The sequence below is a fragment of the Pseudochaenichthys georgianus genome, chromosome 14, assembly GCF_902827115.2.
Source record: "Pseudochaenichthys georgianus chromosome 14, fPseGeo1.2, whole genome shotgun sequence".
Lineage (NCBI taxonomy): Eukaryota > Metazoa > Chordata > Actinopteri > Perciformes > Channichthyidae > Pseudochaenichthys > Pseudochaenichthys georgianus.
In genome coordinates this window covers 532,545-547,087 of record NC_047516.1, presented here as the reverse complement: position 1 = coordinate 547,087, position 14,543 = coordinate 532,545, and the positions used below count along the sequence as shown (strand labels likewise).

The 14,543-nt window shown below is 40.9% G+C and overlaps 1 protein-coding gene across 2 annotated transcripts; it reads left to right on the top strand.

Annotated features, from left to right (window-relative positions):
* Positions 1–1,847: 1,847 nt before the first annotated feature.
* Positions 1,848–14,362, top strand: LOC117458358 (uncharacterized). 2 transcript variants are annotated; one of them, XM_034098778.2, is made up of 2 exons: positions 1,848–1,939; positions 10,113–14,362. In XM_034098778.2, the coding sequence occupies exon 2, from the start codon at positions 10,774–10,776 to the stop codon at positions 12,181–12,183; it is 1,410 nt and encodes a 469-aa protein (XP_033954669.1). In that variant the 5' UTR covers positions 1,848–1,939; positions 10,113–10,773; the 3' UTR covers positions 12,184–14,362. The 2 variants fall into 2 exon arrangements, with proteins under 2 accessions (XP_033954669.1, XP_071061526.1); XM_071205425.1 differs by lacking the exon at positions 1,848–1,939 and adding an exon at positions 6,381–6,753.
* Positions 14,363–14,543: the final 181 nt, after the last annotated feature.

Sequence of the window (14,543 nt, the reverse complement as noted above, 5' to 3'; positions counted from 1 at the left end):
TCCGAAGCTGAGGCTGTAAAACAGCGTCCAGTAGTTTCTGGAGTCTCTCGTTCTCCTCTTTGGAAAGAGACAGCTCCTCCTCGAGCTCTGCTATCGTTTGTTCAAACAGAGCAAATATCTCTTCAGCAGCAGCAGTGAGTCGCTGCTTCTTCACCGACAGCAGCATCTGGACTTTACTCATGTTTCCTAGATCACCTTTCCCTGCAGACTCCGTTAAACACACCGTTTCTCTCTCCGTCAAACTCTCAATCTGACTAGTGTTGCTCACGTGTTTCCAGCTAGCATGCTAAGCTAGCTCCTATAGTCCGAGGTAAACGCTCCAGAAAAAAGAGCACAGAGTCCATTCGGAGGTTTATCCAGACACACAGATGATGGATCAGTAGAGCTGGAGCTCACACACTTTCTCAGGAACACAGAGAGAGAACCGTAGCGACGAGACGCCGCATGCAGGGCTCGAGTTATGTGTGAGCTCCGGTCTTGCCTCTTTCTGATATATTTGATTTCTCCGGTTTCCAACGAACTGTGGCTCTCTGCTCGCCACAGCGGCTATTTATATCCACCAGCTGCTCTCTGATTGGCCACCAGCGAGCGTATCGACGATCGTCCAATCAGAAGGGAGGTCACGTTGGGAAGGCTCTTCATGCGGCTTATTTAAAAATAAAACGGGACATATTTAACCAGACCATAACCCTTAATATAAAAAGTGTTTGATAAATAATCCCACAGAAACACTTGTTGACATTTCCAGTGCATCCAGAGAATGTTAATTATATTCAAATGTGTTAAGTTTGTAAGGTTTAAACACATTAATATGAAAACAATCCCTGAACCCTGAAACTAAAATGCGACAAATCCAATCTAAATGACTGCGATATATTCCCTGTACTGAAGTAATACTAAAAAACACAATATCTGCATTAAAACAGTACACTGTACGGTTAATGAAACATTAGGAGGTAAACAAACATAACATGTAAGTCGCTTTGGATAAAAGCGTCTAACACGTGACGTGTAATGTAATGATAAGCTTTCAGAGGTGCACCAATCAGGGGGCTGCAGGTCTGGAAACAGGAGCTGTAGCAGTTGGCTTTGTCCTGTAAACACATCCTGAAGTTTACCTGTTGTCTAATGAAGTGGTGGAACACGCTGCAGATACCTGGCTGCATTACAAAGTGAATATCTATTTCCAGAGAAATATAGAATGTTTGGAAGTGTTTGGAAAGAGCTCAAACACAGATCAATACATAGCAGGCACAGCATCTGTCAGGTGTGGCATGACAACATACAGTATCATATCAAACACGGATTTGAAGCCACTGCAATATTTCACATGTCAAATTCTGACGGCGTGAAAAAGCATGCAGACATCGTTGCTGAGGTGATAATACCTCCAGTTTTTAACTGTTAAATCAAACGTTTATTCATCTTCAGCATTTGTAATGACTCAATAAATGCATTAGATATTATGCATATATCACAATAACTATTTATGTTCAAACACATGACTAAAAAAAGAGAAATACAAATAAAACATATAGCCTAATTTAGAAACAAATATATAATAATAATGTAGTATTCTATTGGAAAGCATTTAACTCTCCTCTTGCTATGAAATAAACAAAGTACTGTAGTAATCAACTAATTCAAATGTATTGTAGTAAAATAGAATCGACAAGGAGTGCTGTAGCTAATGATCTGAGTACTTCTACTTTTACCTTAGAAGCAGATCTGAGTACTTCTACCTCCTCAGTTTAAATGAAATGACTGTAAAAGCGAAATTTCCGACGCGTCCATGAAGGCGTCCCTTTAAGGTGGAGTTTCACGGTGCTGCAGCGGCTCCACAGAATTTCAGGCCAAACAAACGGAACAACCGGAGACTTTCTGACCCCGGTGATCCCCCGGTGATGCCCCGGTGATCCGGCTGGTGCTCCGCTGTTCGGTAAGTCCTCTTGTTCAGCCTCAGTTTGTAAATGCTGCTGTTTTAATCTTAGCTGTGCTTTAAAAGGATGCTTACATTATGATGCACGCTTTTCAAATTAAGACACAATGTCTAACTATCTATCATATTTTTCACGCACAGACCGCCGGGTATATGATTTTAACTTTGTGGATTTGAGCCTTTATTGGAGAAGAAGTTGTGTTTGCAGCGTTCTTATTATACATCCATGGTTTGCACCGAGCTGCCATTTTGGTGCGTTCAAGTTACATCGGGTGAAAACCGTCAAAAATGAAAATCAGAAAATTGCCAAGTAGCAGAGGTGGAAGAAGGACTCAGATCTTGTACTTGAGTAAAAGTAGAAGTACTCACTTAATTAAAGCATTAATGAATTAATATGTTACTGCACTTGTGTTCATATAGCAGTACAATTACAATAAAAGTCCATATATATACACTACTTTTTTCACTAGAATTTTTTGTAGAACAATCATGCGATTAATTGACATTAAGAACAAATGTTAATCGTTTCCCTGCACTAAAATAAATGTATGTATGACAAACCAAAAACACAAGTGAGACCCTCAAAATTAGCAGAAAACGGACCCCTTTTATATATAGACATGTGTATTCATTGGGATGAACCCCTTGAGATGCACCATCTCGTTTTCAAGGGGGTCCCGAAGATAGCAACAACTTACAGACATACATAAACAAAAAGACAAAATGCAAAACATGACACACAAGACAAACCACATACAGTCTGTTAAGTGGAATTCAAGCAATGCACACAATCATTACAATTTGAGACAGTCGAGCAAATCAGTTTCATCAATATCAGTTAATAATAAGTGCAGACCAGTTGAAAGTGAGATAACAATGCATGTTTAAACATACCCAATGATGCAAGAGATCTAATGGCAGCAGGTAAAGTATTCCAGTCTGTTGGGGCTTTGAAAATGAACGCTCTTCTGCCAATCCATGTTTTTGCAGAGGACAGAGAAATACATCTGAACAGAATGTCTAACTTGATGATTTGGTGAGTAGGGTACAAAATACTGCTTTAAATAAGGGGGATAGTTAAGATAAATGCATTTAAATATCAGCTGAAGCCAATGCGTGTGTCTTCTTACATTTAAAGAAGGCCATTTAAGTTGGTTATACATTGTGCAGTGATGTGTACGAAAAGGACAACCAAGAACACATCTGCATAGTCTGTTGTAGGCTATGTTGAGTGGAGCAAGATCTGATTTATGTGCATTTTGGTAGACAACATCACAATAGTCCATAATCGGAAGAATAAGTTGAGAAGCAATTCTCTTTCGGACACTGAGCGTAAAGCAATGTAAGCGTAAAGCGGTGTAAAACACAGATTCCGTAATTGACTTTTTGTATTACATGCTTTATATGTAGTTTAAATGAAAGTTCATAATCTAGCCATACACCAAGATATTTAAAGCTATCAACTTTATGCAGAGAAGTAACATCCTTACATGTTATTACTACATTAGGTTTGGATTTGAGCTTCTGCCTGGTACCAAAGACCATGGTATAAGATTTTGTTTTGTTAAGCAGTAGTTTATTGTGTGATAGCCAGTCCTGTAAGATATTAAAATCCGATTGAAGAGAGATCTAAATTTGTGAGAAATCTGATTTGGATGTATATATGACAGTGTCATCAGCATAAAGGTGAGTACAACAATTAATGAGACAAGAAGAAAAATCATTTATGTAAATAGAGAACAGAAGTGGGCCCAGAGTTGATCCTTGGGGTACACCCTTTTGTTGGATCAACAGGTCAGACTGTTTTCCATTAACCTGTTAAGCCCTGAGCCTGTTTTTCAGGTCTCAGGCTTGAAAATGACATTCCCAGAACAAATGACCATATCTCCCCTTCTAAAAGGGTTAAATTAATAATCTTTTTTCTCAAAGTAATGATAAACCTGTGAGTTGAATGTAGAAGTGTCAGAATCAATATAGATGTTTTTATTTTAAAGTAAATTCAGATTGAACACAGTAAAAAAATGTAAGTACTTACAGTGAAAACCACACTTGAATGATGGGATGGTAGACTAAAAGCTTTAGGAATCCAAACTACAACATATAATAAGTACCCTGTATCAAGATTGATGCAAAACAAGTTAAATTTGACCTTTTTAGAGAGATTTAGCAAAAAACCCACTTCTGGGGTCATTTGGGTGGATTTGACCTATCTCTGGCCATCCTTGCTCGATTTTGCTGATTGACATCTCTTTTTAACCGTCAGAGCCAATGGAATCAAGGGGAACTCCTACCTATTCCTTATTTGGTAATGTGTGTGTGTGAGACTGCCGCATAGCCAAGACCGGAAGCTGCAATAACTCTGGTGGCTACCATTAGCGGCTAACTTAAATTCTCCAATTTTTACATAAAAATGGAATTATGGATTAACAAATTAAGAGGTTAATCACCGAAAAATGCAATTACGATAGAAATTGTCCCCTGTCAAAAGTTTCTATGGTGTACTACTTAAGCTAAAGGTCATGGCTTCTTCATTTGTTTTTTTCGAGAGGTTTTGACAATTCTTCATAATTTATTGGGTCTTTAAAAGTTCAAAAATTGCCTGAACAATTTATCAGATCTTATGATCGTGATTAACTACCATAATGTTCGAATCCTTTACACACTTGTAAAATCTTTCGAATGGATTCATGTTTCTTAGAGATTTACAATTTTAAAAATGTTACACATTGCTGAGTTGCATCTTAAATTAATATTAATATGTCCAACTCTTACATGATGTATACCCCTTTTATGTTGCATATACTATTTACTCTTTTATATCCTCTATACCAGGGGTCTTCAACTAAAATTCAACGAGGTCCAGTTAGAGAAAATGTCCCCATGCAAAGGTCCGGAACATCAAAATATCTAACTTGCTTCATGAATTAGTGTGATATATATTGAGCTTTATCAACGTCTGCGTAATCAACAACTGACTGCCAATCAAATAAAGAAAGTACAATTCAAAAACAACAATATTTATTGTCAATTAACATTAAATACTGTGGATATGTGTAATGTTCCTCTCGGGCTGCATTTACAAATAAAATAGAGAAAATAAATAAAATAGCTTTTGAAAATATGTGCATCTTAAAAGTGCTTAATTTTAGATAAATAAAATAAAGTGTAGCAGCATTTTGAGTGTCCCTTTTTCTTTGTTAACCGTTTCACATCATGACTTAGTTTCAGACAATTATAGAACAATATCAGTCTTTACACATCATAACAATTGAACAGTTTCAAAGTTTCTCTTTCTTTCCCTCTTATATTGCAGTCCCCCACTCACTTTTTTTAAATTCAGTGTGAGAATTGAGCTTGAGCTTGTCCTGCCAGGAGTTTGTAAATCTGGGCTGACATGGAGTCAAGTTGTACTTTTTACAGTATTACGGCTTCTACAGATGACATTTTTTTTTATGGATTTTTTGTCAAAGCACTTAAGCTATTCATTGCTATCGGGATGTTAAGAGCATTCCATGGAATATAACAAAAAGTGTATCTCGAGCCGGTTTCTGAAACTTACCTACCCCACCTTTAAGTTAAAAATCAAGGGTTTTTATTATTATTTACAGCAGGGGTGGGGAACCTTTTTCCTTTCAATTTTTACAACATCCTCCGAGGGTCGTACAAATTATTGAACTCAACCTTTGCTTAAAATATTGAAGTTAAAAGCATCAATCTGGTACACTTTGAGAGCAACATTAAGAGATCTATGGATACATCTCTCAACATCCATATGAAACAGAACTGTAAGCATATTTTTCTTTTTGGATATTTTACAAATCACTCCCCTTCTAAACTCTATTCTTGTTATTTTTAACAACTTTTTTGTTACTGTCATATATTATTGTATACCAGTTTTTCATTTAGTCTCATTAATAACTATAATGACCATATCAAGGTGTGCCTTAACCTCACTGAGCTGAGGATATTTGAGCCTCTCAGGAGATAGCTCTCTTCCACCTGGTTGTAGAAAAGCTCTTTAAATTCGTTAGCATAGCTAGCTAACCAGATGCTAGGAAACAACAGATCACCACTGCAGTGGCGGCCGGCCAATAGGGCGCCGCCGGCCAATAGGGCGGCCGGCCAATAGTGGCGCCGCCCCACCTCTTGCCAGATACAAAATAAAAAATTTAAATAAAAATTAAATAAAAAAAAATATATTTAAAAAAAATATATTTAAAAAAATATATATATTTTATATTTTAATTTTTAATGAACAAGGTAAATATCATACAATTAGTATCACAAAAATGTATAATCTACAACACAATCTCGTTTAAAATTGTGTTACGATGTCTAAAGTTACTGATAAGTCACCTGTTTCCTGCCTGGCCTTGCCCATGGCATTAGTTTATCATTACGGGGCAGAGCCCCCGAGCCAAACAGCAGCAACCAGCAGGTTGCAAAAGTCTCAATAGTAAACTGTGCCGCCGAAACATAATTTCAGCCAATCAGCGCCGTCAAATATTTTGGTCACGTGGGCGCTCACGTTGGCGCCCATGTTGCTTACGTGCGTTGACGTGATTTGTTTTTTAGACTCGTGAGTAACCAAGGTGACGCAGTATTTGGATGAGAATGGTGTGCAGGTGGAGTCGCCGGAACCTCGGTCCCCCCAAGAGCTACTCTCCAATCCTTTTGAAAGGAGAAGTTTGGGAGATAAATTGATACTTAAAGACCTTGGACCGGACCAACCCGATTTGTATATCACAGCAGGCTCGTGAAAAAGACAAAACGTATCAACAAGGCTTCTCACATGGCTAGCTGGATGCAAACAGGTAAATGCTATCTTTTGTTTCACATGCTTGCTCTTCAAACAGCCGGGGACAGATACGATCTGTTCAGAAACTAGACACAAGTACAAACCACAGACTGTCTGTGTCATGGAGAATACAGTCGCTGGTTTATTTATGTCTGTAGGCCGTTGTTGTGAGTGTGTACGGTCGGAGCATATATAGCGTTAGCTTAGCCAAGCTCCATTCAGGGAACAAGCATTCTAAAAGGTTTTTCGCCAGCCGTCTGTCTGCAGACTTGTCAAAGCATTAATTCATGGTTTTTACTAACCGGTATCAGTATGTTGTTACGTCGGCATCATTTAGAAACGTGTATTACAATTTAATCACGGTAAAATATGTGCATGTTGTTGTAGCTCCCGAGCCAGCGCGTCTTGTTTGAATGATGCGAGTAAACACAGCTGACAGCTGCGGTGAAACTCGAGCGACTAGAGCGATGCGATAGGAGCGTTTAGAGCGAAGCGAATATTCGCATCGCGTCCGGTCTGAACGCAGCATTAAAGCGAGCTCCACGCTGCACTGGAAACGCGCCATTACATCACCAGAAGTCCTAATTTAAGGGGTCATTTCAAAAAAATTGTTTTACTCACTCTATCAATAGCCCCACCAAAAATATGTTCCACTGCACCACTGTGTTTACAACTAAAGACACAGCCACGCAAACACTGCGGCATGTGTACGGCTCCTTATGGATTATTATCCTTATATGCAATATTTTAAGGGCTGGAGCGGCGTTCCGGTGCTCAGCACTCCTTTCAGACGAGACATATACCACGTGAAGACACGGAAGACAGGTTACCCTCGTGTTGTGTTCAAGGAACCTGTCCTTGGCCAGGAAAAACAGTTACTCGCTTGTTTAATTATTTTTGCGGTCTAGATTTCTTCTTCTTTTGTGAAGTGAGAAGTTGTCCGTCAGTCGAAAACTCTTCGGTTCTCCACGAATTACACAAGTCACCCAAATCAGCGTTAAAAAAGCGGGAGGCGCCGAAAAATCCCCTATTAATGTATTGATTATAGCTCGGGTCAGTATAGGTCGGCGTCCGGATCCAGACCGCGGTCCGCCTGTTGCCGACCCCTGCTCTATACCCTGCCCTTCTAAAAACAGAGAATTGTGTAACCCAATTAAATAATGCAGTGAGTTTTAGACTCTGTAATAAACAGCAGCTCCCACTTGGGGCAGTGCTGGTACAGCAGAGTCTGCATATGAGGGAGGAGAGGAAGAGCAGGCCAGGTGTGGTTGTTAATGAGGCTCAATGAGTGGCAGCTGAGTGTGGGCCCTGTGTGTGTTCAAATTGTTTGATGATGTGCTAAGTTTGAGACTGCGGGGAACCAGGAACTAGCAGAACTGACGGAAGTTTTTGGAGCTGCAGTTTTTGTCTTTTCCTCACCAGAAAAGGGATTCTACTCACCAGCAAAAGGATTCTAAAGGATTCTACTCACCAGAAAAAGGATTCTAAAGGATTCTACTCACCAGGAAAAGGACTGATGGTCATTGGATTACCAGAGAGAGAGAGAGAGAGAAACTACAGACTACCCGAGTTCGATTATTGTTGTTTTGTCCATGATAGCAGATTGGGTTTCACTGGGGTGGATGAGGGGTTTGGGAAAGTGTTGTATGAATGTTTAATAAAATGCCGGCTATATTAATTTGATATTGTTTTTTCTATTTATATAATCTTCTACTCCTCATTGAAAGCCACCTAGTACATAGGAGTGTTACATTATTAAGGTGTACAATAGGGGTGCACCGAATGGGAAATTCTTGGCCGAAACCGATACCGAAAATAGGAAACAGTTGGCCGAAAACCGAATGCCGAAAGGCCAAAAATGATTAATAGAAATATATATATATAGGGATGCTCCGATCGATCGGTCACCGTGCGCTTTGCTTTTTCCCCGCATCGAAATAATGATCTTTATATCGCGGGTCAAGTACAGTTGCGATACAGTACAGGGGATCAGAGTAGATATCAGCAAAACGTGGGTTCACAGACTCCAAGAGTGTACTTTTCCTAATTTTTACTCCACGGTCCGTTTCAACCTCTTTCCTTAGAAGACGCTTTAGAGCCGTATGTAAAGGGATGACGTCTGCCACCGATGCGTCAGGTGAGCTAATCTCTCTAGTTAGCTGTTCAAATGGGGCAAGAATGGAGAGAATGTTCTCCATTAAGATCCACTGGTTTGGAGTGAATGATGCGGGGAGATCATGATCTGCGCTGTATGTAGCCAGTTTAGAATGTTTGAATTGACCAACAATCTTTCTGCTTACGGCCAACAGATCTTTTACGCTGCGTTGAGCCAACACTCCCTCGTTCACAGCTAATTGCAGAGTGTGGGTCATGCAGCGTATTCCACTCAGATTGCCTTCTTCCATAGCTTCAGTCATATTTCTTGCGTTATCATTGACTATTGCGTGCACTTTAGGCGGTCGATATGCCATGTGTCGAACATATTGGCGAATGCCAAGGAGATGGATTGTGCTGTATGAGACCCCCTAAACTCTTGTGAATGCAGCAGAATATTTTGCAGTTTAAAATCCTTGTCGATCCATTGTGCAGTTAGACTGAGCATACTGGTGATGCTTGTAAACGTCTGAGCTCCATATGTCTGTCGTGAAGCTGATGGCTGTAATATCTGTAGCCAAGAGCTCACGGATGTGATTAGCAACGACATTGTACAGTTCAGGTAAGCACACGTCTGCTAAGTGCCGTCTGCTAGGCAAGGAATAACGTGGCTCAATAAGCCTACGAAATCCAACGTCCTGTATGACAGAAAACGGTTGATCATCCATGGCGATACATACCATTAACTTCCGAGTAATGCCCTTTGTCTTGGGACCATCATTGGGAAACTTTTTTACCTTTTCAAAAAGGTCCGCCACAGAAGGAGTCGGGGTAGGGGAAGGACTTTTTTTTCTGTGCGCTAGTGATTTGATCATACTCCGCATATTTGTCCGGGTGTTTTGATTTCAAGTGGTGGAGTAATCCCGAAGTGGTGAAAGTCTTTGCAGTTACACCCCCTCGAGAAATGTCAGCTGAACACGTTTTACAAATCGCAATCAGCGCCTCTTTCTCTGATATTTTGAAATATCTCCAAGCGGCAGACATGTTGGCTGTGAGCCAGCCGCGAACATGGTCGCGCGCCATGCTTGTCGCCACATTTTGATTACGTCATCACAACAACACGTTAGGTTACCAACGTAACCCTGTTCTCTCTGACATTCGGTGATATTTTTTCGGTGCTAAAACCCTTTCGGCCTTTTTCGGTGGCCGAATATTATCTCTAGTGTAAACAGTTTTGGGTTTTAAAAGTCTCTAACTCAAACTCTGTTTTCTGTCCCACAGACTGGAAAGCGCAGCAGACGATGCTCTAAAACACCAAAGAAGTGTCTTGTCTTCCTCTGCAAAGACCCAAGTTCTCAGGATGTTGTTCAGGAAACAAAAAGAGGATTTACATTTTGGTTTTTGATGTCAGCATGGAGAACATCGATAAATACATCTGGCAGCGCCGCATCCACCACGGGGTTCGGCTGCAGAAAGGCACCGTCCCATTCCCAGAATCAGTGAAGGCTAGTTTGGACTTCAATGCAGCGTTGGAAAGGAAGGACAAGTTGGATCCGAGGCTGCTCACAAACGATGTGATGCTGGAGCTTTGCACATTTGCAAGAACTGTGACGCAGTCCAAGATCTATTTCTTGTTTGAAATGCTGGACTTCAACTTTGACCTCAGCGTAGACTTGGACAATGATCAGCAGTACTAAAAGTACGCGAGGCGTGCTCATAATAAAATAAAGGTAGTGAAGGATAGAATCATGACGAAAACTCATCATAGACATAAAGATAAATGCTCGCTACCAGACATAAGCTTTTCAGTCAAGATCACTGCAAATGAGCAGCCCAGACGCTACTACCCTAAAGAAACAAAATCGTTGATACTTCGGTACTTACTGATGGCAGCAGGAAGACAGCAGAACCTCAGAAGACGGAGATCAGTGAAGTCACGTCAATGATGAAGACACCAGGAGGACTACGAGTCAAGGCTAGATCTTACCCATACTGTGAAGACCTCGGTGTGTCTCTGTTTGTACGACCAGAAGACGCACCCAAAGACAAACTCGACCCAAATCCACTAACCAACGGTGTGATGTTTGAACTGCTCGACTTTTCGCGAGTTCTTTGCAGAACGCTCAACGGGATAGTTCACGACTTGATTAAGCAAAACTTCGGCACAAAGTTTGATACAAATCTTTTCAGTTTGCAACTACCCAAACAGTTGGGGAGGAAGAACGCCTGCTTCAGAACCAACGATAGAGAGGCTTTCCAAAAGGAGACTTATGAAATCAAGACATTGGAGCCGATGCGAAGGAAGCGAAAAGCCCCAGATTACCATAACTTGGAAGAGCTTGTGGCAAGTAAGCGAAGGGAAACGCTGAGACTTGACGATGTTAACGCTGATGTTTGTCCGGATAGTGACCTGTCTTACCGGTGCCCGGTTGACTGTGATATGGAAATGCAGTTGGAGTCGGAGGCAGCATCGGAACACATGGTGTCTGATGGTTGTTCATCAGAAGCAAGTTTTTCTCTGGATGTAAAGCAGGAAGGAGAGGAAGTTTTTGTCTCTCATGTGAAGCCTCTGACTTATAACTTCAATCCTGTTTTGCCTAAGATTCTTCCAAAACACACAACTCTAAAAGCAGTCTCAGATCTGTATATTGAAGAAGAAAATGAGCACACGAAAGTTAAAACTCTCAAACAAAAGCTGTGGATGAGGAGGGCTCCTCGCTCAAAACAAATCCTGGAGTCTAGCAGAGTAAACGACAAGTTTGCCCGCAGCAGAGAGATAGGTTTAGACTTTAACGTGGGCTCGTGTAACAAGAAGAGCCTGGATCTACAACTATTCACCAACAACACGTTGTGGGAGGTTTATAAATTCGGTATAATGATGTCAAAGACTGTACGCGGTTTCTTTTTGGAAGTTCTGGAGATGAACTTTAACCTGGTCATCCGAGATCATTATCATGAGCGCAACTTTTTAAGTTATCTGATGTCTAAAGAGAAGTTCCTGCAGAACCACCCTGACAGGCAGAACACTGAGTTTCTAAACAGTCTCTTTCAGTTCCTGGAAGTTTACAACATGGTTGATGTGACCAGCGTCTTTCAAACTGGACCAGAAGTTGAGACGCTGCAGGAGACAAGCTTGGATTCGAACCGGGTGGAAGATATGGATTCACATCCGTTTTGTAAACAGTTGGGCCTCAACCTTTGGTCCACAGACGCACGCCCGGCAGGCCAAAAGATGGATTTGGCGGCCCTAACCAACGGAGCCATGATTGAAATATTCATGTTTGTCAGAGAGTTGTGTAGCTCGCCCCACAGGATAGTCTACGGCAGGGGTCTCCAACCTTTCTCCACCTGAGAGCTACTTTGAAAAAATGAAAGTGGCCAAGAGCTACTTGCATCGCTTACATTTATTCCCATAGCACTCATCAGTTGAATTAAGCTACTTTTGTGTGAAATCAATACCTAAAGCTTATCTAAAATCTTAACTTCACATCAAGGTCCAAGAAAACGACAATTTCTAACATATTAATATGGACAACATAGTAAGTACTTCACTGAAGATTCACACAAATATCCAAGAGCAAATTACAATGTTTTCACGTCTTAGTATGGCCCACATAGTAAATACATCGCCTTAATCACCACCTTGCAAGCATCTTATGGCACGTGTGTAAAATAAGTACATTCACTATTTTTTACAGTTAGTGAGATGACTGGCGCTGCATGGAGTCCACCATAGAGGTGTCTGCTGGACCCACTCAGGTTCACTCTAATAGAGTCCTTTACATGTTCATCAGTCGGTCTTGTTCTGTATTTAGATTTCATTCATGCCAGAAAAAGCTGCTTCACAAAGGGATGTATACAGAACCACATAAAGCAGACAGGTGCAGTGCTGCTTGGTGAATGTTCTTATAGTTGTCTGAGTCTACAAGGCTCCAGAAATGTTATGAGTTTTGCTGAGACTTAAGCTGAACATGATTTTGGAGATGTATAACCTCCATCTCCACAGGATTGACACTGAACAGTGCAGCCATCTTTTCTTCTTCTTCGTGTTGACAAAAATAGTGCATGTGGGTGCACACTTACATTCTCTGTCTTACTGTTGCATGAATCCCATGAATGTATGAGATTAAGTTAGCTTCATTATATCAATCAGTGATTAAGTGAATAATAAAGTTTCTATCGGGTCACGATCAGCCATTATTTTCAGGAGGGGGCGGGGTTTGGAGGAGACGGTGATCGCGGAAGCTTTCCTCCTGCCTTCACAAACATTACACACGTTTTTATCAACTGAAAATATCAAGAGGACATTCATACTCTGCAATCCAAGACTTGATTAAATCCACCAAAAACCTGACATGACGATAACGAGTGTTTTTCAAAAACTCAAATCCCTCCCTGTGTCTCTGAGCCGCAGCGACGCGGACTGATTCAGAGCGGGTCAATCTGCTGTTGGTAGTGCTGGATAAAGCAGACTGCTCCGTGTGTGGTGTCGCTGTGCCGCTGTCACGTCTGCTCCTTGATCTCTGCGTCACCGACCAATTTTATATTTGTGTGACAGAAACAATTCTAAAATCAAGAAGCAACGTTACTACGCTATAATCGAGCATCGAGCGGCGAGCTACTGAAAAGCTGCCCGCGAGCTACCGGTAGCTCGCGATCGACGTGTTGGAGACCCCTGGTCTACGGCATTCTGGAGTACAACTTTGATCTTGATCTGCAAAGCAGAGAAACCATGCAGGTGATCCGGAGATGGTACGGCACACAGAAAAGAATGAGCATCACGTCAAAGGGTTTAGTTACCTGGAAGAACGACCTCGTCCCATTGAATGGCCACGCAGAGCCAGAGCCAGAGCCAGAACCAAAATCAGAGCCAGAGCCAGAGCCAGAGCCAGAGCCAGAGCCAGAGGAGTCCTCTTTGAGATGCACCAGTATGTGAGTCAAAACTGCAACCGGTACAATCCTACTCTGTACGAGATTCTGGAGTACAACTTCGACCTGAGCTCGCAGGAACAAATACTTAAAGGTTAATCCTGTCGCCAAGGCCATTGTTAGGAAAGGTCAAATAATCAATAGTTCAAAATGTTGTAGTTTCTTCCACGCCCCGTGCTTCACCCCTCTACCAAAGTACAACCAACACAAAACAGTGTATAACCTTAATGAAGGTTTGGTTCATTGCAAAGCTACAGTATTTGGTTGCATTGCTTTAAGACGGCTGTTTCTTTTCATAATAACATGAAAACTGAATGTAAATATTGTATAGAAATGTCTTTTTTCCAACCTTCATTACATTAATGGTAAATATGATGGATGTGGCTTCATCTCAAACAAATAACATCTGGTAATATAAAAAAAAAACTTGTTGAACTTTAATTACAATTAGCATTTAGTTGTAATATACACGCGTTCTGTTTCTGGAACCATTTTAAGAAGTGATTTAATTGTGGCTCATAATTGTTAGCTGTTACTGACCAGGAGTTACGGCCACATCTGACTAAGTTTAAGTGGATTAAAACATATTTTCCTGTCTCGGATGTACGGTTTTATTTTATTATGTTCTGTGGTCAGTAATTAAAGTGTCTTTACTGTTTATAATGTCGGTGTCAGATGTGTTTGAGCTTGAATACAGCATGTTAAAATGTTTTGCTTATAATTCTTATAACTCTTATAACCCTAATTTTGAGAGCAACAAGCATCCTTAGCGGATAATTTGCA

What these genes read in the sequence shown, in the direction of transcription:
- LOC117458358 (XM_034098778.2), top strand. Translation starts at nt 10,774, where the DNA reads ATGATGAAGACACCAGGAGGACTACGAGTCAAGGCTAGATCTTACCCA.